The 24,535-nt window shown below is 39.1% G+C and overlaps 1 protein-coding gene and 1 non-coding gene across 2 annotated transcripts; both read right to left on the bottom strand.

Moving 5' to 3' along the window:
• Positions 1–284: 284 nt before the first annotated feature.
• Positions 285–22,247, bottom strand: CDC23 (cell division cycle 23). Its single transcript, XM_068535952.1, has 16 exons — positions 22,080–22,247; positions 21,922–21,994; positions 18,967–19,104; positions 17,970–18,012; positions 17,294–17,399; positions 17,067–17,199; positions 15,321–15,498; positions 15,138–15,235; positions 14,915–14,996; positions 4,434–4,587; positions 4,194–4,313; positions 3,798–3,873; positions 3,405–3,466; positions 2,626–2,704; positions 2,429–2,548; positions 285–1,633 (listed from the first exon to the last, which is right to left on the bottom strand). Exons 1-16 carry the CDS (start codon positions 22,238–22,240, stop codon positions 1,463–1,465), a joined length of 1,794 nt encoding a protein of 597 aa, XP_068392053.1. The 5' UTR covers positions 22,241–22,247; the 3' UTR covers positions 285–1,462.
• On the bottom strand, positions 18,596–18,717 carry LOC137760372 (small nucleolar RNA ACA64). The gene has a single exon (XR_011073326.1). It is a non-coding gene; the product is annotated as a small nucleolar RNA ACA64 (small nucleolar RNA).
• Positions 22,248–24,535: the final 2,288 nt, after the last annotated feature.

A 24,535-nucleotide genomic window follows, 5' to 3' on the forward strand; every position in this document is an offset into this window, starting at 1 on the left:
CACATTTTAAATTTGAATTCTAAATTTAGCATAATCATTGAAGTAAATTATAAAAGGGGCAGAAAAATTGAAAATCAAATATCATTCGGGCCCCTGGGAACTTTGCACAGGAATGGCAGTGCAGAGCAGCAAGTGGTGCACAGGTAACCCAAGAAAGCTTGGTAAGAAATTAATTCAAGGGACATTAGATATTTTAAACCTTCCTTAATATAAAATGAAGTGTCACCAATAAAGATGTTAAAAAACCCAAAAAACCAAAAACAGTTTAATTAACTAAATGATTAAAAGGTTAATAAAAAAGTTATTCATAAAAAAATAAAATAAAATGAAGTGTCATACATTAGGAGATGAATGGGTAACAAACTTGCTTTGGAACAAAAATAAAGGAAGGCTGGGCCCTGAGCTCAGAATAACCCATAGCATCTACTGTACAAATTCATTACAGCAGGCATCATAGTCATAGCATATTACCTCCTACTGAATACACAAGCACAGGCCTGAAACTCTCCCAAGAGCATAGCAAGAATGATTACTTTTACCTTGTCTAATAGAAGAGGGCTAGAAAAAAAACATTCTTTTGGAGATGGGGGGGGATGGGGGGGGAGAGACAATTATGGCAAAATATTTATTAAAACAGACCAACTCTAAGAGTTTATTCTTATCTGTACAGTCACAGAAGTTATCACACCCAAATGTCCATGAAACTCTGTAACCCTGCCTCCTTGCTCTGCTTTAGTAGGGGTATAGCTAACTCTATAGACATCTTTTCCCCTTAGTAGGGGCCATCAGCAGTTCCACACTCAGTGAGAGTCCTTTTGCCCCTTCTTTTGTTCAACTCTAGTAAGTTACTTCCAATTTGAAAGCTTCTAGGAGACGCCTCAAAACCATGTTTTGGCAGAATGTCTCCCCAGTAAGAACAAAAGTATACCTTCACCCCATTTAAGCCTGATCTCTGATATCAGTGTAGTCATGCTCAGCAAATCAAAGAATGATGAGTCATGTCTATCCAGTGCCCTGACCTTCCTAGGGTATCCAGTGCCCTACTATCAGCAGAGGGTAGAGTGGCAAGCTTTTCTCCCTTCTTTCTTCCTTGCCTCTCTAAAGAAATCTCCCACTCCCAGCAGCATTTAAACTTTGTCCCTGTAGCCTTGCCTGTGCTAAAGTGCTGTTAAAGGGATGTTTTTGGGGGGCAAAAAGGTCTGGGAAAAAGGCCAAGATCTATAGCCACTCTGACCAAAAGGGAGATAGAAGTGCTTCAAACTGGCAAAGACAGTATCTGTTCCTGCCAGGGTTCTTCTGTCAGTCTACTCTGCAGGTGATTCTATGAACTGTCCCCAAGGACCTGTTTCCATGTGTACAAACAAAAAGAACTAAGGTCCTTGGAAGAATAGACGTGGCTGTTCTTTACATGGAGGTAAGGCTTAATATGGGTCTGGCAATGTGCTGGCTTGAAAGTGGCCAACTATGGTGTGACTGAAGACAGGTTGAGTGGAGAAACTCTGCGTGTGGGAGTGTTGTTAGCAGACAGTGAAGCAGGGAGGAAAAAGGGAGCAGGCATCTCGGTGGAGGGAGTCTCGCCTTGGTTCCGAAGCTGTAGGATTTGCCGGAGCAAGGCCTTACCTTCTTCCCGGGTCTGAAACAAAGTCAGGCAAATGTGTCAAAATATGTCCAAGGCTTTTCTCAAAAAGTTTCTAAAATACTGACATACAAAGTTCCACAGAACAAGGTAGCCTTTCCACTCACCGTGTTTTCTTTTCTTTTTTAAATCTTTATTGGAGTATAATTGCTTCACAATACTGTGTTAGTTTCTATTGTACACCAAAGTGAGTCAGCCATATGCATACATATGTCCCCATATCCCCTCCCTCTTGAGCCACGGCAATCAAAGAAAAAGAAATAAAAGGAATACAAATTGGAAGAGAAGAAGTAAAACTGTCACTGTTTGCAAATGACATGATACTATACATAGAAAATCCTAAAGATGCCTCCAGAAAACTACTAGAACTAATCAATTAATTTGGTAAGGTTGCAGGATACAAAATTAATGCACAGAAATCTCTGGCATTCCAATACACCAACAATGAAAAATCAGAAAGAGAAATTAAGGAAACAATCCCATTTGCCATCGCAACGAAAAGAATAAGATACCTAGGAATAAACCTGCCTAAGGAGGCGAAAGACTTGTACTCAGAAAACTATTAAACACTGATGAAAGAAATCAAAGCTGACTTAAACAGATGAAATAGACCATGTTCTTGGATTGGAAGAATCAATATTGTGAAAATGACTATACTACCCAAAGCAATCTACAGATTGGATGCAAACCACTCACCCTCTTAACCACCTTCCACTTTCCAACCCCAGATCATAGTAAAGTCACGTGCTCGAACCTAAAATCCAAACCTTTTACTAAAGAACTGATACTCACATCATTGAATGCACAGCACTTTTGGGCACAAGCTGAAGCTTCATCCCACAGCTTGCACTTAAAATAATACTGGGCCAGATAGCGGAAAGCAGTGCTCTCCTCCAAGTGTTCCACTATTTCCTAGATAAGGAAATCAGGAATGACTGAGGTGACAAGAATAAGATCAGCAACCCAATTCTCATGCTCATGACACATACCCCACACGAATAGATATCTTGGATATATTTGATGTAACATTGGGCTGCCTGTTCTGACTCAGTCAACTGTTCATGAAGCCTACAAAAGAAATTGGTCTTTAAGTATAAATCATATCTCAAAGCAAGCTAGTGATAAAAAGTAAAAGCACACAATTAAGATAAAAAAATGATAATACATAGACAAGTACAAATTTTGACATAAATGACACAGTGGGACCCAGAATAGTATTAGTGCCCAGAGGTGGTGGTTACTTCATCAAAGCTTAGAATCATTACTCTGCTACTGGTGATGGAGGGAAAGTTAGTAAACACTTAAGCTGGATAACATACCATTGCAAAAATTCCCTGGTAATACCCTGAGTGAGATTAAAAAAGATACCAAGCAATTCAGATTTTTTGTAAGAATCCAGAAAAGAATTGGCAGGAATGAAATTGCATTTAAGAACCTCTTTCCTTATCATTTCTGAGTTATTCCTTATTTTCCTGGGCCTTATCAGGAGGAGATTAGTACCTAAAGTAGTTATCCTAGACTGCTCTGACATAAAAATCTCATTTCTTTCAATTCATTCTTGAATTTTCCAAATAGGAAAACAATTCCTCTTCAAAGAGAAGTAGCATTCTCTTGAGTCAAGATGGCTAAATTTCCAGATCAGTAATCATACACTGTGCTACATCCCCTCATTCATGTAGATGATGGATGGGAAGCTCTAGAATGTGCAGGACCCACCTCACCAGAGAAGCCAACAGAAATATCACTAGCGTGTCACTCTTTCACTCACTTTGCCAGTTTCACCAGAGCCATCTTTTCCACATCTCCCACAGCATAAGCTCTCCAATAGCACTGTCAAAAAAATAAATAAACTGGTCACTTCAACCACTGACCCATGTGCCATGACTAATCACATAGAGACTCAGGTCCTGCAAGCCTCCCAGAATTTCAGACTTGGAGAATACAAAGCATTTTTACTAGATTTGATAGGTCCAGGCTACATACTAACATTCCCACTAATGATGTCAGCCCCACTTTGCTTTATACACCCTATGTGCCTATAAATATTCAGACTTCCCTATGTAGATAGAGCCACATGAAGGAAAATTAAGCACAGATAGCTCAACCCCTCATCCAAACAGCAGATTTCCACACAAATTCTCCAGGACCCAATTTCAGATACCTTTTTGGCTTCCACTAGTTGATTGAGTTTCTCATAACATTCTCCTAAAGCGACCAGCATACGAGAATCATTGGGCCTGAGAGGGAAGACAAATAGGAAATCCAAGCAAAAACTGAAGTCCTCCCTTGAGGAACCACCACCACTATTTCCAAGCTATGAAGGGAATGGGCTTTAATCTGATACTTCATGTAATTATATTATTTTGTGTTCACAATTATACTATTAACACATTAGTAGAATACACTACATAAAAATGACCAAACAACATATGGCATGTTTAAACTTAGGTCTCTAAGAGTCAAAACCATTCACTGTGATTCTTCAACAGCTATCAAAAGAGAAAGAAAAGTGTCAGCCCTTCCCACAACAAACACATCATCAAGTGGCCCGACTTACCGAAGCTGGTGGGCCCGTCTATAATAATAAAGGCAATAAAATGGCATCTTAAGGATTTCATAGGTCTGCCCAAGGCCATACCAGGCTCTGTAGTCCCGCTTATTGACCTCAATAGCATGCCTAAGAAATGGAAGAGAGACTGGTAAGAGAGCAGAATCAAAGTTAGCGACTTGCAGGCTCAGTAGAGACTCCTAAAATCACAACAATCTGCTCCATCTCCCCCTCCAACTAAATGCTCACCTATAAGCCTGAATAGCAGCAGATGTGTTCTTCATTTCCATGTACTCATGTCCCATCAGCGTCCAGGCACCAAGATACCGAGGATTCAATTTCAGTGCTCTCTGGAAATACAAGGCTGCTTTCTCATGCTGAGAACGCAAACTATAATAATTGCCTAATTGAAAAACAAACAAACAATATATAAATAACTAGAAAGGCAAAAATAAGTCACTAAAATAGGCAGCATTCCACAGAGTAGGCATGAACCATAACCCATTCCCCCAAAGTCCTTGCAGAAAAGCCAAATTCTACATATGGGCAATATCATCATTCCCTTGGAAAATATTTTTTATCTATCACAAATTTTGTTTTTTTTAAAAAAAAAGGTTTCCTAACACCACAAAGGTTTTCTTCATTTTATTTCCTCTCGATATAGCATTTATACACATATTTCCTTAATAAAGGGTAGGAAATTCCTAGAGTATGCTTTAGATTGGTGGTTTTCCAACTACCTTCCTAGGTTTCTAAGGAGGTACCTAAAGGATTAAAAAGGTAGCACCCTGAACTCCCCTCTTCCACAAGAATCAACGAAGTTCTATTATCATTGGTCTTAAAAAGAAAAGACGGGACTAAAGACACAGACCTACTAGAGAATGGACTTGAGGATATGGGGAGGGGGAAGGGTAAGCTGTGACAAAGTGAGAGAGTGGCATGGACATATATACACTACCAAACGTAAAATAGATAGCTAGTGGGAAGCAACCGCATAGCACAGGGAGATCAGCTCGGTGCTTTGTGACCACCTAGAGGGGTGGGATAGGGAGGGTGGGAGGGAGGGAGATGCAAGAGGGAAGAGATATGGGAACATATGTATATGTATAACTGATTCACTTTGTTATAAAGCAGAAACTAACACACCATTGTAAAGCAATTATACTCCAATAAAGATGTTAAAAAAAATAAAATAAAAAAAAATAAAAGGGGGCTTCCCTGGTGGCACAGTGGTTGGGAGTCCGCCTGCCACGCAGGGGACATGGGTTCGAGCCCTGGTCCGGGAAGATCCCACATGCCACGGAGCAACTAGGCCCGTGCGCCACAACTACTGAAGCCCGCACACCTAGAGCTCGTGTTGTGCAACAAGAGAAGCCACCGCAATGAGAAGCCTGCACACCGCAATGAAGAGTGGCCCCCGCTCGCCGCAACTAGAGAAAGCCCACGCACAGCAATGAAGACCCAATGGAGCCAAAAATAAATAAATAAATAAATAAATAAATAATTTATATATATATAAAAAAGATTATTAAAAAATAAAAGCATTCTTTATCCAATTAAGGAAAATCTAAAAAAAAAAAAGAATATATGAAAGATTTTAAGATTCTATAAAAAATTTTATTTGAAGAAAGGGAATAAAGGCCATCTTTCTTACACTAACTAGTAAATGGATAAACGAAATGTAGTATATATCCAGACAACGAAATACTTCTCAGCAGTAAAAAGAGAAGAACTACTGACATATGCTGCAACATGGACAAACCTCGAAAAAGAGTTCAGTGAAAAAAGCCAGACAATAAGACTAAATATTCCAAGATTCCACTTATATGAAATTCCTAGAAAAGGCAAAACTATACAGATAGAAGGCAGACCTGCTGGGGATTGGGAGTAGGACTGACTGCAAATAGACCCAAGGGAACTTTTTGGGATGACGGAGTGTTCTAAACTGGATTATGATTATGGTTACACAACTGTATAAATTAGCAAAAATTCAGTGAACTGTAAACTTAAAATAAGTAAATTTTATTGTATGTAAATTATCCCTCAATAAAGCTATTTTTAATATATACCAATAAAATGGACAACCTAGAAGAAATGGACATATTCCTAGAAATGTATAATCTCCCAAGATTAAATCAGGAATAAGTAGAAAATATGAACAGACCAATTACCAGTAATTAAATTGAATCAGTAATAAAACAACTCCCAACAAAAAAAGTCCAGAACCAGATGGCTTCACAGGTGAATTTTACCAAACATTTAGAAAAGAGCTAACACTTGTCTTTTCCAAATTATTCCAAAAAATTGCAGAGGAAGAAATGTTTCCAAACTCATTCTACAAAGCCAGCATCACCCTGATACCAAAACCAAAGACACCACAAAAAAAGAAAATTACAGGCCAATATCACTAATGAACATAGATGAAAAAATCCTCAATAAAGTATTAGCAAACTGAATCCAACAATACATTAAAAGGATCATACATCATGATCAAGTGGGATTTATCCCAGGGATGCAAGGATGGTTCAATATCTGCAAATCAATCAATGTGATACACCACACTAACAAAATGAAGAATAAAAATTACATGATCATCTCGATACAGAAAAAGCTTTTGACAAAATTCAACATGCATTTATGATAAAAACTCTCCACAAAGTAGGTATAGAGGGAACATCAACATAATAAAGGCCATATATGATAAGCCCACAGCTAACATCATACTCAATGGTGAAAAGCTAAAAACTTTTCCTCTAAGATCAGGAAAAAAATCAAGGATGCCCACTTTTGCCACTTTTTTCAATGTAGTACTGGAAGTCTTAGCCACAGCAATCAGATAAGAAAAAGAAATAAAAGGAATCCAAATTAGAAAGGAAGAAGTAAAACTGCCACTGTTTACAGATGACATGATTCTATACACAGAAAATCCTAAAGATGTCACCAAAAAATTACTAGAACTCACCAATGAATTCAGTAAAGTTGCACAATACAAAATTAATACAGAAATCTGTTGCATTTCTATACACTAATGACAAACTATCAGAAAGAGAAATTAATGAAACAATCCCATTTACAATCACATCCAAAAAAATAAAATACCTAGGAGTAAATCTAATTAAGGAGTTCAAAGACTTGTACTCAGAAAACTATAATACACTGATGAAAGAAACTGAAGACACAAACAGAAAGATATACCTTGTTTATGGATTTGAACAATTAATATTGTTAAAATGACCATACTACCCAAGACAATCTACAGATTCAATGCAATCCCTAACAAAATACCAATGGTGGGACTTCCCTGGTGGTCCAGTGGTGAAGACTCTGTGCTCCCAATGCAGGGGGCCTGGATTTAATTCCTGGTCAGGGAACGAGATCCCGCATGCCGCAACTAAAGATCCCACATGCCACAACTAAAGATCCTGCATGCCACAACAAAGATGCCACACGCGGCAATGAATATTCCGTGTGCTGCAAATAAGACCCAGAGCAGCCAAATAAATAAATAAATATAAAAAAAAAACCAATGGCATTTTTCACAGAACCAAAACAAATAATCCCAAAATTTGTATGGAAACACAAAAGACCCTGAACAGCCAAAACAATCTTGAGAAAGAAGAACAAAACTGGAAGCATCACATTCCCTGACTTCAGACTATACTACTAAGCTACAGTGATCAAAACAGTATGGTACTGGTCCAGAAACTCACTCACGCACTTATGGTCAATTAATCATGACCAAGGAGGCAAGAATATACAATGGGGAAAAGACAGTCTCCAATAAGTAATGCTGGGAAAACTGGACAGCTACATGTAAAAGAATGAAATTAGAACATTTTCTCATACCATATAAAAAAATAAACTCAAAATGGATTAAAGATCTAAATGTAAGACCAGAAACCATTAAAACTCCTAGAAGAAAACAGAGGCAAAACACTCTTTGACAGGAATCATAGCAATATTTTTTTGGATCCATCACCTAAGGCAAAGGAAACAAAAGCAAAAATAAACAAATGGGACCTAATCAGACTTAAAAGCTTTTGCACAGCAAACAAAACCATCAACAAAACGAAAAGACAGGGACTTCCCTGGTGGCACAGTGGTTAAGAATCTGCCTGCCAATGCAGGGGACATGGGTTTGATCCTACATGCCGTGGAGCAGCTAAACCCATGCACCACAACTACTGAGCCCGCGCTCTAGAGCCCACAGCCACAACTACTGAAGCCTGCGTGCCTAGAGCCCATGCTCTGCAACAAGAGAAGCCACCACAATGAGAAGCCTGTGAACCGCAACGAAGAGTAGCCCCTGCTTGTCACAACTAGAGAAAGCCTGTGCACAGCAACAAAAACCCAATGCAGCCAAAATAAATAAATTAATTAAAACAAAACAAAACAAAATAAAAAGACAACTTACTGAATGGGAAAAAATATTTGCAAATGATATCCAAAATACATAAACAGTTCATACAACTTAATATCAAAAAAACAAACAACCCAGTCAAGAAATGGTCAGAAGACCTGATAGACATTTTTCCAAAGACGTACAGATGGCCAATAGGCACATGAAAAGGTGCTCAATATCATTAATCATCAGAAAAGCAAATCATGGGGCTTCCCTGGTGGTGCAGGGGTTAAGAATCTGCCTGCCGATGCAGGGCACACGGGTTCGAGCCCTGGTCCAGGAAGATCCCACATGCCATGGAGCAACTAAGCCCATGTGCCACAACTATTGACCCTGTGCTCTAGAGCCCATGAGCCACAACTACTGAGCCCATGCGCCACAACTACTGAAGCCCGCACGCCTAGAGCCCGTGCTCCGCAACAAGAGAAGCCACCGCAATGAGAAGCCCGCACACCACAACAAAGAGTAGCCCCCACTCACTGCAACTAAAAGAAAGCCCACGTGCAGCAACAAGGACCCTACGCAGCCAAAAATAAATAAATAAATAATTTTTTTTTTTTAAAAAGAAAAGCAAGTCAAAACCACAATGAGATATCACCTCACAACTGTCAGAATGGCTATCATCAAAGAGACCACAAATAACAAATGTTAGTGAAGATGTGGAGAGAAGGGAACATTTGTACACTGTTGGTAGGAATGTTAATTGGTACAGCCACTAGGGAGAACAGTATGGAGAGTCCTCAAAAAACTGAAAATAGAACTACGATATGATCTAGCAATTCCACTTCTGGGTATATATCCAAAGAAAACAAAAACACAAATTTGAAAAGATACATGCACCCCAATGTTCACAGCAGTATTATTTACAATAGCCAAGATATGGAAGCAACCTAAGTGTCCATCAACAGAGGAATGGATAAAGAAGATGTGGTATACATACATAATGGACTACTACTCAGCCATTAAAAAGAATGAAATTTTGCCATTTGCAACAACATGGATGGATCTGGAAGGTATTATGCTTAGTGAAATGTCAGTTTGAGAAAGACAAACTATCTATTATCACTTATACATGGAATCTAAAAAATAAAACAAACGAATGAATATAACAAAACAGAAACAGACTCACAGATAAAGAGAACAAACTAGTGGTTACCTATGGGGAGAGGGAAGTGGGGAGGGCAAGATAGGCGTAGGGGATTAAGAGGTACAAACTACTACGTGTAAAATAAATAAGCTACAAGGAAATATTGTACAGCACAGGGAATATAGCCAATATTTTATAGAACTTTAAACGGAGTATAATCTATAAAAAACTTGAATCACTATGTTGCACACCTGAAACTAATATTGTAAATCAACTATACCTCAATTTTTAAAAAAAGAAGAGGGCTTCCCTGGTGGCACAGTGGTTAAGAATCCGCCTGCCAATGCAGGGGACACGGGTTCGAGCCCTGGTCCGGGAAGATCCCACATGTCGTGGAGCAACTAAGCCCGTAAGCCACAACTACTGAGCCCGCGCGCCTAGAGCCCGTGCTCCGCAACGAGAAGCCCGCGCACCGCAACAGAGTAGCCCCCGCTCGCCACAACTAGAGAAAACCTGCACGCAGCAGCGAAGACCCAATGCAGCCAAAAATTAAATAATGAATAAATTCATTTAAAAAAAATAAAAAATAAATTAAAAATTAAAAAAGAAGAAAAAACAATTCGAGATATACCAAGACTTTGAGGGATTTTTCATGAGATATTGTTGAGTGAGAAAAGTAAAATACAGAGAAATGTGTGTAATATGATCCTATTTTTGTAAGCAAACAGCCCATTAAACCCTGCATATGTGTATGTGTACTTTTCATGTGGTATGGGACATGCTAACACAAGTATTTTAAAGGAGGAAAGGTGCAGTGAGGGAAAAAAACCCTGCACTTAAAAAAATCTCCTTTATGTATAAATTGCATGTGCATAAACTAGATAAAAAGATGGATTTAAATGTATATATACTAATTTACAGAGATAATGATATACTGTCAAACGGAAAAAGCAAATTGCAGAGAAATTATACGATTCCACTTTGGTAAAAAACAAGTAATAAGATTTCTATATATGTGTTTGTCTTTACTTTTAATTTGTCTAGATTCAGCTGTCAGTTTGATTCAGGAGAAATTATTTATAACAATTGTCTGTATCACTTAAGATCATTCAAGTTCACATTCACCTGGGAAAAAAGCAAGATGGAGGGCTTTATGTCCTATAAAAGGATACCTTTGCTTCTGCCACTGACTCGGACCCACAGACAGAGGAATAAACAAACTCTAGACAGATTGTCCAAAGGTTAACTTCTGTAATAGAATAGGAGAAGTGAAGTAGTGGTAGCAAGGGTATAAGCTTTAGCTGCTAAAGGAGTCAGGATGACAAAGGAGATGTTAAAGAAGTCAAACAGGCAAGTTCTGGACAAAGATTAAGTAGATGAGATTTTCTGACCAGTTGGAACAGCTAAAATGTACTGAATGATTACAATGTGCTGGGCAACTTACATTGTTATAAGTGCTTTGTATATGTTAATTTACTTACTCCTCACAACGAATACATGGGAGAAGGTTCTACTGTTATTATCCCTTTATGGATGAGGAAAGTATAGCACATAGAAGTTAAATCCAATGTCACACAGCTAGTTAGTAGCAAAACCAAGATTTAAACTTGTGCAGTTTTGTTCCAGAGTCCAAATCTTAACCATGCTATACTGTAATATATACCTATATAAATACACATACATATATGTATTTGTGTGTGTGTGTGTAAAGCTGCCTCTCAGAGACTGGGACTCCAGAAAAGATGCAGAAGGAAGCATTCAATTCACATCAAGACGTAACTGCAGAAGCAAGGACTAAACAAGTAGGAGATTCTTGCCATCACTCTATTCTTAAGTTGTTTCATTCTCTTTCAGGTCCTCAGTTTCTTCTCTTCTCTCTCCACCCTTTCTCCTTTGTGAAAGCTGAAATATATTTTTTGTCATATCTAATGTTCCTTTTTCTTGATTTTTAAGATAGGTGGGCTGAATTCAACAAACATTTATTGACCGTATGTCAGGAACTTTGCTAGGCATTACAGATACACTGAAGAAAAAACAGTTCATTAAGATGTTTACCAATCAAACGATTATTTAAAAAACCAGATGGGAATTCCCTGGCAGTCCAGTGGTTAGGACTCCGCTCTCTCACTGCCGAGGGCCCGGGTTCAAACCCTGTTCCGGGAACTAAGATCCCGCAAGCCACGAGGCATGGCCAAAAAATAAATAAATACATAAAATAAAAAACCAGAAACTCCTAAAGCATTACTCTTCATATGTACGTATCCTTTGATTTTAACTGGCTTTAAGTTAGTAGGCTAAAAAAAGAACAGTTCATTATCTCCCCTACCTCTGTTTCCTTTCTTCAGGTGAAGGACAGTGTTATCAATCTGGTTACCGATTCACCAATTCCTGTATGTTCTACTTCCTAAATATCTTCTAAATCTAATCGCCTCTCTTCATTCCTCCTGCCGATACCTCAGCTTGGGCTCTCATCATCTCTAGATTGGATTATTGCAAAAGCCTCCTTGTTGGTCTTGCTCTTTTTCTAATCCTCCCAGCACAAGGTCTCCAGTTATCATGTGACAATGAAAATCTAAAAACATTTATCATTCTCTGGTTTAAAATCCTTCAGAAGACTTCTCCTGCCTTAAGAATAAAATCCAAACTTCTGGTAAGGCACAAAAGGCTCTTCAAGATCTGGCCCCGTTCATACAGTCCCTCCTCCTACACCATGCTTACCAGGACACTAAACTATTTCAGGATCACTGTCTGTTTCACACTTCAATGCCTCTGCACTGCAATACCCTTCCCAAGTCAATCCATCTCCTCCTTTAGTGAACTCTTTCACTCCTGACCATCCTTCAGGTATCACCTTCTCAAGAAGCCTTCCCTAATCAGACTGGATTAGCTACCTTTCCTATGTACTCTCTTAGCATCCTATGTTTACTTCAATCATAACCCTCAACCCACTATATTATAGTTGTTTCTCACCGGTCTTCCTCAGTAGGTAATGGGGTAGGTACTGCAACACAAACCACCGTATCTGGCACTCAGAAGATGTTCAAAAGATGTTTTCTGAATAAACTGGAGTTCCATCCTCACTTTAACGGACTTTATACTTCATTCACAATGCTCTGATATTGAAAAGATCATTTGTTCCTCTTACCTATGTTCCCATAGGATTTTTCTTTTTTTAATATTTATTTCCCATACTAGACTACAACTTCCTAAAGGGCTGGAAATATTTATTGAACGACTGAATTGAAATTCTATCAGTTTATTAACAACATCCTAACATATAAATGTATGTTCTCAATACAGTGTCACCAAAGACCCAGGAACAGGGCCTTTCATCTCCAGGAAACTTAGGCTTTCAATCACAACTAACCAAGCTTACTTTTATCCAAGAGTGGCCATTCATCTATTTATGTCAACTGATTATCAGGCCACAGTAGTGTGGCCAAGTACATAGGGCCATGGTTCTCAACCAAGGATGATTCTGACCCCAAGAGGTTATTTGGCTTTATCTGCACAACTGGGGGAAGGAGGTTACTGACATCTAGTGGGTAGAGCTGGGTATACTTCTAACACCGTGCAATGTACAGGACAGACCCCCACAAAAGAAATTATCAGCCAAAAATGTCAACAGAGCCAAGAGTGAGACACCCTGATACAGAAAAAGATACACTCTCATCTCTTTTCATAGGATTGGAATATACTTTTCATAGGATTGGAATATAATATTGAAATAACTTACAATATAATTACACAATAATGCTTAGTAATATTAGTAAGTTTAAAATACACATGCTTTGGGACCTCCCTGGTGGTCCAGTGGTAAAGAATCTGCCTTCCAATGCAGGGGACGCGGGTTCAATCCCTGGTCAGGGAACTAAGATCCCACATGACATGGGGCAACTAAGCCACGCGCCACAACTACTGAGCCTGTGTGCCGCAAACTAGAGTCCACGCGCTCTGGAGCCTGCGCGCCACAACTACAGAGCCCATGCACTCTGGAGCCCACGCACTCTGGAGCCCACGCACCACAACTAGAGAGAAGCCCGTGTGCCACAACAAAGAGCCCACGCCGCAACAGAAGATCCTGCATGCCTCAACAAAGACCCTGTGTGTCGCAACTAAGACCCGACACAGCCTAAAAATAAATAAATAAAATAATAATTTAAAAATACAGGGACTTCCCTGGTGGCGCAGTGGTTAAGAATCTGCCTGCCAACGCAGGGGACATGGGTTCGAGCCCTGGTCCAGGAAGATCCCACATCCGCGGAGCAACTAAGCCTGTGCGCCACAACTACTGAGCCTGCGCTCTAGAGCCCGCGTGCCACAACTATTGAAGCCCACGTGCCTAGAGCCAGTGCTCTGCAACAAGAGAAGCTACCACAATGAGAAGCCTGTGCACCACAACGAAGAGTAGCCCCCGCTCACCACAACTAGAGAAAGCCCGCGTGCAGCAACGAAGACCCAACGCAGCCAAAAATAAAATAGATAAAATAAATAAATATATATTTTTTTTAAAAACACATATATATATAAAAAATACACACAGTTTTGATCCAGCCTTTCACTGCAAGGAACTAATTATACAGAAACAGTTGCATAAACATGCAAAAATAAATATATACATACAAAGATGTTTCCTGAAGCAATTTTTATGTTAACAAACACTAGCCACAACTTATACAATAGAAAATGATTAAATAAAAATAATGGCACATCTATATAATAAAATACTAAATAGCCATCAAAAATAATACAATACAACTCTACATGTACTAGCATGAAAAGATGGAAAAGATATATTGTTAGGTTAAAAAAAAGGACATTACAAAGCAGGTGTATAATGATACAGTTTTTGCAAGCAAACCATACACATACACATACACCATTTTTAGTACTCACACACACATACACCATTTATAGTACTCACACAGAAAAATATTCTGGAGTCATATCCACCAATCTTGGGGGTGGGATTACAGTGATCCTTCACATTATATTGTATATAATTTTGTTACCTTTGACACATTTTTTTTGGCTGTGCTGTGAGGCATGCAGGAATGCAGGATCCCGGTTCCCCGACCAGGCATCGAACCCGTGCCCCCTGCAGTGGATGCGTGGAGTTCTAACCACTGGACCGCCAGGGAATTCCCTTTTTTTTCTTTTGACACTTTTATATTATTGTTATTTTTACATTTGGATTACTTACAATAAAGATAAAAAAAGGAAAAAAGTGGTGACCCTTACCAATTACACAGCATGTTTCTACACGATATTTATCAATCTCACAGAGGTTGTGAGCCAGATAACTCAACTCAGATTTCATGCTCTGAAAGAAAAGAAAGACGATCTAAGCATGAAAAAGGAACCCCTACATAATTTTTCTCGTAGCTAATGTTACTAGGTGACAATCCAACCCAGGAGATAAAAGCACAAAAGAGCTTAAGTCCAAGCAAAGGAAGGAGCTCACCCTGACATAAAGAAGGTTGGAGAATGTGTCCATATTTTCAATCCTGTAAGGGTCTTGTTTCCTTAGCTCATTAAAAATAGAGAGGGCTTTGTCGATATCTGCAGAAAGAAGACAGAGAGTTCAGAAAACAACACAGCACTACCTTCAGGGTTTGATGGTATTTCGTTGTCCTTATTCACTCACCTCTGATATTGTGATAGGCAACTGCAATTTGGGAAACAATATATGAGCTCTTAGAGAAGCCCACATCAATGAGATTCTGATACTTTTGCAGGGCCTCCTCTATCAACTGCAACTCTGTGTATATATGAGCCAGAAAAAACTCTTTCATCCAGGTGTCTGGCAAAGACAGGAACTTCAGCTGGCAGCAGGAGAGAGAGGAACACACTTAATATACTTTGACCTCTCTCCCAAATGAACATCAAGGAACTATCTTTATTGTCTAAAAGAATTTATCACCAAAATTTTATTAGAGTACCTAATAATGAACACAGGGCAGTTCAATTAAGTGAATAGAACTTACAAGCACAATAGGGAGGAATAGGGAGGAATGGTCTAGCTGGGGACAGCTTCAAAGAAACGACAGGATTTGAGGCGAGCCTTGGAGGATGGGTAGAAACTGAATAGAAAAAGGGAGAGGAAGAGAAAAAAGACAACATTCTAGGTAAGGACAACAAAAATAGAGGAAAAACAATCATGATGAGTGTGGAGGCACTCCACATAGAATGAGGCAACTAGCTCAGTTTGAGGGGAGGCTATGTGTTGGGAAGTAGTGGAAAAATAAGACTGAACTGATAGGGTGGGTCCTATGCTGCAACAGGAAATGGGACGCAACAGGAAACCACTGCAAATTTTGACAGGAGAATGACATGATGACATGGGTGCTTTAAGAATAAGTTTGGAAACAGTATGTCAGATGGCTTGGAATTGGGAGTATAAAAATGGGAAAGCTAGATAGAAAGTATTTATTACTTTTAAGTAATCCAAATTTGAGATGATAACCAAGACAGCAAAGGAAACCAAGAGAAAGAGATGCAGACAAGAAGGTAACCATGGCAATGTCTCGCGACTGACTAGATAAAGGGAAATAAGAGAAAGGGAAGAGACAAAATATGACTCTGAGGCATCAAGACTGGGTGCGTCCTGAGAAACAGAGATACAACTGAGAGTCCATCAAGTTGGGAGGAAGAAAGAGAATTTGGTAGGCAAAATGAGAAATTTGGTTTTGCATATTCTGAGTTCAGAGATAAAACAAACTTTCAATGAAAGTCTAGTAGGCAGTTAGAGATAGGTAAATACAAGTAAACCAAGATTAAGATTTCAGACACAAATGTAACAGCATGTATCACTATTGGGGAAAATCAACCAGCCCTTGGTCCTTTAGAGCCAACAAAAGGAAATGTGTTGTTGCTTCTATTAACTATTGAAGAACAGCAAAATAAACTTTGTAGACAATGTTCTCTAACAATGACTAATAAAACAATGCAGTTTATAAAGCAATTTCATATACATTATTTCCTTAATTAACAAATCTCTAAATCTCAACAGAGACCTATGACAGCTCAGAAGAAACATTAAAAATGTTTTTAATTCAATTCTTGATATCAGAGAAATTGTTCCTATAGCATCTTTGGAATTAGGAGAGAAACTATAATAACATTTAGTCTATAAAACAAGTTACAGTAAAACTTGAATATGAAAACATATTCTAAGTCAACTGAATGCAAATGCAACAGCAACTACCAAACAAGATCTAGACGTTAGTCTTTCAAATAAAGACCTAAATCCCAACAGTGAAAGAGACTAGAGAAGGAGCAAAGAGGTAGCTATAATGAAAGGTTTAGCAAAACTTTCTCCCCCTACCCCATTATTAAAGAATTACATAAGACTTGAAGCAGAAGATTTTTCACATAGCTCATCTCAATTTACCATCTCCTTGTCTGTAATCAAGTTACAGAGTTCTAGCCAGGCTCCCCAATGCAAAGGCAAAACATGAGTAGCCTCCACAAACACATCAATGGCCTCTTTCACCAAGTCCAGCTTTCGAAGCACCACACCATACCTAGGAAAGAAGGGAACGATCACAGAAGTTAATAACATCTCCCCTCTACTCAGAAGAATATCTCACATAAGTTCCAAATTACTATAACACTTACAGATAAAGGCCAAATCCATCAAGTTCCCGAGCCTGGTGTTTTTTGCTGAGCTCCACTCTCAATTCTCTAAGAGCCTCATTTTTCACTTGACCTTTCTCCAGGGGGCCTAGGAAAGAAACAGAGTTTCTTATCTAAGGGTAGACTGCTGTTTTTCATTTCATAGACCTAGATATTCCCTTTGGCATCAACCAAAGTTACACCTGGAACTTCCAGCAAACACTCACAAGCGGCCAATGACATCTTACACAGTCCATTTACTTTATTATAGAAACTGCAACCGATAACTGGTCTGCAGTCATATTTTGTTAGGCCCACACAGGTTTTTAAAAATCTGAATTAATTATCAATGTTTAAAAATCAGAAGCCTCTAAAAAGAAAAAAGAAAAAAAGAAGAAATAAAAATCAGAAGCCTCAACTAAAAATCTAAATTTCCAGGTTCAGGTTGCAGGGAACAGGGAAGGACCAGCGGAAGAAAGCCCCTGACAACACCAGGCCCACATTCCCACCGGGCAACCCTCAGAGGAAGCTGGCTGACAACCAGCCAGTTGTGCTCTCCAATTTGCAGACTCCTCCTCAGTCCACTTCCCACGTTTACATTACCTGCCTGGCTCCTACAGGCATTATAGAGTTTGCAGCCTCTGCTTTAGTCCAAAAGGTAAGAGAAAGAAATTCATACCTAGGCTATCAACTGTTTCATCATCCTTCTTCTTTTCTCCAGACTGTAAGAGAAAATCAATAAATAGGTCTTTTTTCCGCTTATTCTGAAACCTGTAGCAGCCTGATTCGACCTAAAGGGTACAAGTCCAACCAAAATGACATCTACTATTGGTCACTAATTTTAAACAACTATTTGGGGGCTCCCACTGGCCAAATCTGGAATCATCTGAGTACCAAAATGATAAAGTGAAATAATGAATTATAAACAATTAAAAATACAGGCATTCTTGAGTCCATACTGATACTAGATAAATACATAAATAAGTGGAGAAGGGGAAGATAGGCTCTTGCTTAGAGTAGAATTTACTACTCAAGAGAGTGCTGGAGTAGAAAATCATCATTTTGCAACATTATAATGAAGAATACTTCAGGCAAAAATTAACAATGAATTTCTTGACTAATGGTTATTTAGGTTTTTAATTTTTTTGGCTATTACAAAAAACCCTTCAATGAACAGCCCTGTACATATATATATCCTTGTGCACATATTGAAGTATTTCTATTGGACAAGTTAAGTTTCTTAAAGAAGAATTGTTTGGGCATAGTATTTCAAATTGACATAATCTGCCCGGAGCAGCGGCCCACACATGTCGGGGCCTGGGTTTCATCTCCCCATACCAAGGAGTGGGTGGTGGGCTGAGGCCCCAGTGGTTCTGGGCGCCAAATCTCACCCACAGGCACGCCAACCAAACCAACGCCAAACTACTTTTACTCCTGAAACAGAGGGTCTACTGCCCCATACCTTTGTCAATAATGAATATTACCAATATTTTTATATTTTCTTTCATACCATTATTTTTTTACTTTACTTATGATGTCTTCTTTATTATTGCTAAGTATTTATAAAGTACATTCACCAAGTAGACTTTTGCTAAACTATTTGAAGATTAAACTTTTGCTACTGGGATTCTAAATATGGATGCTTCAGCAGAATGACATCTTAAAATGGCCCTCACCAGATATCTAGAATACATGTACAGGAAATAGGCTTTCTTGCTATTGCAGCCATGCAGGAAATGTGCTGCCCGATCATACTCTTTAACGTCAAAGTAGGCCTTGGCCAGGCTGTAAGCATCCATATCCTGGGCATCCTCCTAAAAAAGAGACAAGTTTATGTAAGTGGTTAGGAACAGGATAACAAAAGTTCAAATCCAAGAATATTCGTTAATTTCAAGATGTAAGAAAAAATAATTATTTTCCTCCTCCCAAAAACCTAATACTTATTTATTAGTTTATGAAGTAAGGTCACAGAACATTTTTTCAAAATAAAAGCTTGGGGAAAAATATTAAAATTAAGAAAACTAAACCAATGCACTCAGAAACTTTTATTGTTTCTGCAAATGTTGTGGGAAATTGCATACGCTTTAGTGTTAGGGACTTGGATTTAAATTCTGACTCCTTGATTTCCTGGTTTCAAGACATTAGTAGGGAACTTACTTAGCTTCTCTGAGTATTCACTTCTTCATCTGTAAAATGGAGCCAGTAATACGGATTTGATATGAGGAAAAAGTGAAAAAGTCATGAAAAATGTCTAGCATTAATATCTGACATTCCTTTCCTTCGGCAGACTTTTAAATTTCCACATAAATGCAACATGCTGTGGAATTATTTATACTTTTTGTACTTCAAGAAAGTTTTGACATGTTAGTATTGTAAAAACCAAAAAAACACAGCTATAATTCTTTATGTAAAAAAAAAAAATGAAATGATGCACATTTGAGGTAAAAACATACAATCCCCCCAAATTCTAAGGATAAGTTGATTAAAACTTTAGTAATTTCATTCTCCTCATCCTTCATGTCCAAATATTACCAGCACAAAACTGGAACCAAAATTATGTTCAATATTTTCTTCATTGGATGAACATGTCCTAAATATGGCCATTCAGCTTAGGATTCTGGTGGCCCTTTTCACGTACACTCACCATTTACTTATTTCTTCTCCTGCCTCTCTCACCTGCATTGTATCTTTTGGATTAAGGAACATTCATTGTTTTTAAGTGCGTGTGTGTGTGTGTGTGTGTGTGTGTGTGTGTGATTGGTGGGGGTGGTAATCAAGAAATGGCATCTTCAGGAAAAATGAAATGGATTATGATAAAGATCTTTCAGACGACACAGACTATGTAAACATACATACTATAGATCATACATAAAATGTATTCCTATCTCATTTAATTCTCTCAATATCCCTACAAAGTAAATACTATTATCCACAGATGGGGAAACTGTGGCTCAGGAGGTTAATTAAGTTGCCAAAAGTCACTAGTATGGCTGAGATTTGAACCCAGAGCTGTCTGGATCCAAAATCAGTTTCGTACTGTTGTATTGGGTTGGCCAAAAAGTTCATTTGGTTTTTTCCATTAGATGGCTCTAGTAGTGCTTAGTCGTCTTTAACTTCATTTGAAACGATTTTGTTAGAGTGTATTGTGACAGCTGTCATATCAAGGTTAATTTTTAAAAAAACTTATCAAAACTGGTGAACTTGTGTGTAGCCATTTTAATATTGAAGATGGAAGGAAAAAAGCAACATTTTCCGCATACTATGCTTTATTATTTCCAGAAAGGTAAAAACGCAACTGAAACGCAAAAAAAGATTTGTGCAGTGTATGGAGACGGTGCTGTGACTGATCGAACGTGTCAAAAGTGGTTTGCGAAGTTTCGTGCAGGAGGTTTCTCACTGGATGAGGCTGCATGGTTGGGTAGACCAGTTGAAGTTGATAGTGATCAAATTGAGACATTAATTGAGAACAAGCAACGTTATACCATGCAGGAGATAGCTGACATACTCAAAATATCCAAATCAAGAGTTGAAAATCATTTGCACCAGCTTGGTTATGTGAATTGCTTTGATGTTTGGGTTACACGTAAGTTAAGCGGAAAAAAACCCTTCTCGACCGTTTTTCCGCATGTGTTTTCTCTCTTAAACGCAATGAAAACGTTCCGTTTTTAAAACAATTGTGACGGGCGAAGAAAAGCGGATAGATACTGTACAATAATGTGGAACGGAAGAGATCGTGAAGCAAGCGAAATGAACCACCATCAACCACACCAAAGGCCGGTTTTCATCCAAAGAAGGTGATATTGTGTATATGGTGCGATTGGAAAGGCGTCCTCTATTATGAGCTCCTTCCGGAAAACCAAACAATTAATTCCAACGAGTACTGCTCCCAATTAGACCAACTGAAAGCAGCACTTGACGAAAAGCCTCCAGAATTAGTCAACAGAATACGCATAATCTCCCATCAGGATAATGCACGACTGCATGTCTCTTTGATGACCAGGCAAAAACTGTTACAGCTTGGCTGGGAAGTTCTGATTCAACTGCTGTATTCACCAGACATTGCACCTTTGGATTTCCATTTATTTAGGTCTTTACAAAATTCTCTTAATGGAAAAAATTTCAATTCCCTGTAAGACTGTAAAAGGCACCTGGAACAGTTCCTTGCTCAAAAAGATAAAAAGTTTTGGTAAAATGGAATTATGAAGTTGCCTGAAAAATCTGAGAAGGTAGTGGAACAGTGAATACGTTGTTCAATAAAGTTCTTGGTGAAAATGCAAAATGTGTGATTTGTATTTTTATTTAAAAACCGAAGGAACTTTTTGGCCAACCGAATAAAAACCTTTGACGCTTCTCCTCGTTATGAATACTGTCTAGGTTGAGCTAGAAAACTTAAAAGGCTGAAATCTTAAGCAAGGATTGTTTACTAATCTCTCCAGCTTAAGTAAGAGCACCACTAAGTCTTTCAAAGCTTAGCAAAAACATACAGATAAAATCGCTTAAAACACCCAGCTCTTTGAATGCTTGAATTTCCTCTACAAATATCCCTGCTAAGCAGTATGCTCCCTTCCGGTGACAGGGCACTCAGTATCTCTTCTGATGATGGGGAGCACTCACTGTGAAGACGTGCTTACCTCTGTAATAGGCGGCGGAGGCTGCAGCTCGGACAGAGGCAACGCCGGGAGGGAGAAGGCCAACTCCGCAGACCTGGAACACCCACACAAACTGAATCAGCTCAAGACCCCCAAGGCCGAGGATCCAAGCCCGGTCCCCTCGGACTCCGACATCTTACCATTTGCTACTGTGCAGTAGGCCCCGCTCCCGGGTAAGGCCCGCGATAAGTAGCAGCTGCTTTTTAATTTCCCGCAAATTTGAGAAATCGCCGCTCGATGACAGGGCGGAGACCACAGCAGCCGACACTGCCACCGGGACTACAGAGGAGCTGGCAGCCATTTTCCTCTCTTGGCCACCCCAGCCAATCACCAGCGAAAATACTGGCTGCCCCTCCGCTCCAAAAAAGTCTGTCTGTTATTGGCACGCTCTTGCTTCAGAAAAACCAATCACAAATCTTCCTTCTCGGAACGTCAGTAAGAGGCGGGGAGGGAAGAGGCAATTACTTCTCCGATTGGCGAAGAATTAGTGGGGCGCGAAAGTTAGAACAAGAAAGAGGGGGGATAGCCACGACTTCTGGGCGGGGCAGAGAGGAATGAGTGATTGGGAAGGTGGCTTGGGAAGCTAGGGTTGGGAATAGGGGCAAGAGAGTGCAGAATGATGTGATTGGACGAAAGATAAGAGTGTAGTTCGTGGGCAGATTCTGTGCCGCTGGATGACATAGTGGTGTATGTGTCTAGCAAGGATGTCTGGTATCCTCTAGATTTTTTCTTAAAGAAGTAAGTTGTATGGCCACAGGTGGCGAATTCTTCCTCTTTACCCACCTTTTTCTTACCCCGGGGGAGGGGGGAGGGTAACTAACATTTATTGAGGGCTTACCTTGTGACAGGTTCTGTACTTTTACATACATAATCTGGTTTAACCATTAAAACAGCTCTATGATATTGTATCATCCCAGTTTTACAGATGAAGAAAACGAAAGCTCAGAGAGTTTGCATCACTCTTCCAAGGACAGTGTTTAGCTTATAACCCAGCTCTGACTCCAAAACCCAGAGTTCTTAAACACTACATGAACATTTTCAACCTTGTTTTGTTTTTAACCCTTTCATAGTAATATATGGTTTTACCAACTCCCTTGGGAATGTTTTGAACCCATTCTTTGGGTGTTATATAGAAGTGATTTTAAGTAAATCATGTTGTTTAGATTAACATGTATTATTAAAGATTGTATTCTAAAGTCAACTTTATCGCAACATACTATACAGTGCATGAAGGCAAAATTCTACTTTTTTCTTGTTTCATAAGTGTTGCACACTTTGTATTTGTTTTAAATTTATAATTTAAGAAAAAATGATTTGTTAGCAAATACAAAAATTACAGTATATCATACATCTACTCATGTGTATCTATGTACATATATTTGTATATATATACTGAATATAAACTGAATAAATACTGACACATAGAATGAAATGTAACTGTTTATGGCATTATAGATAGATAGATACTGCTTTTATGACTTGTTTAGAATTCTTATATTTGCCCTTTAAAATGTTATTGTTTATTTTTATAATTGTCTATAATTTTATAATGTTTTGTTTTTAAATAACAAGAAAATAGAGATGATTTCAATATGCTTTTGGCAAGCACTTATTTACAAACAATACATTTTTAGTGTAGCCAGTCTTTTGTCCCAATGAATGAAAAGATAAATTGGATATAATTGTCACACAATTTTTTTTTAATAAATAAATTTATTTATTTATTTATTTTTGGCTATATTGGGTCTTTGTTGCTGCACGCAGGATTTTCTCTAATTGCGTCGAGCCGGGGCTACTCTTCGTTGCAGTGCGCGGGCTTCTCATTGTGGTGGCTTCTCTTGTTGCAGAGCACAGGCTCTAGGTGCATGGGCTTCAGTAGCTGTGCAACATGGGCTCAGTAGTTGTGGCTCGCGGGCTCTAGAGCGCAGGCTCAGTAGTTGTGGCGCTCGGGCTTAATTGCTCCACAGCATGTGAGATCTTCCCAGACCAGGGATTAAACCCGTGTCCCCTGCCTTGGCAGGCAGATTCTGAACCACTGAGCCACCAGGGTAGCTCATTGTGGGTAAATTTTTAAAGTATATATGACTTAAAATAAAACACTACAACAGTCAAATCCACCACGGAGGCTTCCAGTGTTCAGCTGAGTAATACAGCTGACCCTTGAACAACATGGGTTAGAACTGCGCAGATCCACTTATATGCAGATTTTTTCAATAAATACATATACGTGGGCTTTCCTGGTCTGGGAAGATCCCACATGCCGTGGAGCAACTAAGCCCGTGCGCCACAACTACTGAGCCTGCGCTCTAGAGCCCAGGAGCCACAGCTACTGAGCCTGTGCTCTAGAGTCCACAAGCCACAACTACTGAGCCCATGTGCCACAACTACTGAAGCCCGTGCGCCTAGAGCCCGTGCTCCGCAACAAGAGAAGCCACCGCAGTGTGAAGCCCGCGCACCGCAACGAAAAGTAGCCCCTGCTCTCTGCAACTAGAGAAAGCCCGCGCGCAGCAATGAAGACCCAACGCAGCCAAAAAAAAAAGAAGTTATACTCAGATTTTTGACTGGGGGGCGGGGGCTGGCACTCCTAAATCCCATG

The sequence above is a fragment of the Eschrichtius robustus genome, chromosome 2, assembly GCF_028021215.1.
Source record: "Eschrichtius robustus isolate mEscRob2 chromosome 2, mEscRob2.pri, whole genome shotgun sequence".
NCBI classification, from domain to species: Eukaryota; Metazoa; Chordata; class Mammalia; order Artiodactyla; family Eschrichtiidae; genus Eschrichtius; species Eschrichtius robustus.